Here is a 2,092-nt window from a genome sequence, read left to right as displayed (position 1 = left end):
ACATGTAATGTCCAATACAGTTTTTCACTGTATATAGTAGGGGAATTTACCGTTAACCATTTAACAGATTTTTACTGTAGCATTTTTACAGTCTTTTACCGTTAAATTCACGGTCAATTTTTACAGTTATTAGAGGAGCTGTTATTTTGCTAATAGTACCATCGATATTAAATTAACCATCTAAAATGTATGCTCAATCTATTATTTTTTTCTGCAGCTCTGATATCGGCTGGCTGTTGCACCAGCTCCTGTAGAAATGGCAAGCTTTGGGACAGGTAAGGCTCACATCTGTACTGTACAGTGCACATGTATGTGCATAAAACATAAAACAGCTCGAAAGAGCATTGGTTTGATGATATTTCATATGGTTATATTTGTGTTTGACACTTAGAAACACACACACACACACACACAGACACACACACACACAAAAACACTACATGCTACTGAGTTTTGAAGACTGAAATCTACATGTTCAGTACAAATTTTTACATAACGTTTTTTCATGTTCAATCCTAATCAAATGCTTATTTCTCCCCAGTTTTGATGCCTCCTGACCATTGCCTTGACTGGATTCAGTGGGCTATGAAAGAGGATCCCTGTTGCTTTCATTTAACTTGCACTGACAGAAACGGAAGACAAGGATGAAAAAGCCTGAGTGAAGGACAAAAACGTTTGCGCAGCCAGTGTCTCTCGTCCCCTTCCCTCACCACACTGGCTCCTGCTGGTCTCCCAATACAACTTACAGCCCTGCAAATCCAAGGCCTGGAGGAGGGATTCTTTAGGGTTTAAACAGCTGGAAATAACACGATTGCCAAAAGGATTTCTCAAATGGGAGATTTAATCATCTCTCTTTTGCCAACAAAATAGACCTACCTCCTTTGAACGGAAGCAGACGAAACAAAAAAAGTTTGAAATGGGACTGAAAGGATTTTTTTTACCCATTTTGTTTACAGTCGCCACAAAACACAAAATCAATCCACACTGTAAAAAAAAATCTTAATGATTATTTTGTACTGTTGTCCAGTAACAAAATCTAAACATCATACTACTCAAGAAGCAAAACTGCACAAGACATTAAGAATAAAAGTTAAGAAAGTTTTTCACTTTTATTACCTTTACTACTTTTATTTTTTGTACTTAATTCATATTTTTTTCTTGTTTTAAGCATAAACCTCACTAAATTGTGTGAGATTCATGCTTAAATCAACAAAATATACAATGCTAACAGATGAAATATAAATATACATAATACAGGTGCATCTCAATAAATTAGAATGTCATGGCAGATCAGCAGTCTTCCCCATGATTGTGTAGCCTAGTGAACCAAACTGAGAGACCATTTTGAAGGCTCAGGAAACCTTTGCAGGTGTTTTGAGTTGATTAGCTGATTGGCATGTCACCATATTCTAATTTGTTGAGATAGTGAATTGGTGGGTTTTTGTTAAATGTGAGCCAAAATCATCACAATTAAAAGAACCAAAGACTTAAACTACTTCAGTCTGTGTGCATTGAATTTATTTAATACACGAGTTTCACAATTTGAGTTGAATTACTGAAATAAATGAACTTTTCCACGACATTCTAATTTATTGAGATGAATCTGTATATAAAATTCTACATCAATTATGCTAAAATGCATACGATATTATAAAACTTGTTTTAAGAGATTATAAGGGAAGCTATTATAGGTAAACAATCTATATTATAATCTCTCATAACATGTCTTATTCAATTTTGCTTATGTAAGGACATCTAGATATTTTTACTGAAAACAATTAGACAAAAATAGTTTTTTTTTTTTTCAGTTTGCCAACATTTTGCACACACAGGCAGATACCTATTACCAAACCAGTCTTTTGCCTCTAAAAACAAGGGCATTTCTTAAGCCGTTTTAAAGAAAAGAGCAATACTGAATGTCAGTGGCTCACAAGTATCAAATTTTAGCTGAAATCTGAATGATTATGACATCATGTCATATCAGTTACTGCCTGGCTTTCATTAGGACCTGTGTGAAAACAGTTTATTTACTAAATTGACTATGGTCATGTGTAAAGTACAGTAGTTAAACACTTAACTATCTATAGTCGCT

At 34.3% G+C, this 2,092-nt stretch overlaps 1 protein-coding gene across 1 annotated transcript in view; it reads left to right on the top strand.

Annotated features, from left to right (window-relative positions):
* LOC107693348 (coiled-coil domain-containing protein 85A-like) overlaps window positions 1–968 on the top strand; it is a 33,054-nt gene extending 32,086 nt beyond the window's left edge. Inside the window, exon 4 of the mRNA XM_016492731.1 lies at window positions 542–968. Within this exon, the coding sequence (XP_016348217.1) occupies window positions 542–557 (16 nt within the window). The 3' untranslated portion in view covers window positions 558–968. The remainder of the gene's footprint in view (window positions 1–541) is intronic.
* Window positions 969–2,092: the final 1,124 nt, after the last annotated feature.

This window comes from Sinocyclocheilus anshuiensis, unplaced genomic scaffold, assembly GCF_001515605.1.
Source record: "Sinocyclocheilus anshuiensis isolate Anshui unplaced genomic scaffold, SAMN03320099.WGS_v1.1 scaffold193, whole genome shotgun sequence".
Classification (NCBI taxonomy): domain Eukaryota; kingdom Metazoa; phylum Chordata; class Actinopteri; order Cypriniformes; family Cyprinidae; genus Sinocyclocheilus; species Sinocyclocheilus anshuiensis.
Note: the sequence above shows the minus strand (reverse complement) of the source record. Positions and strands in the feature narration are given on the sequence as shown.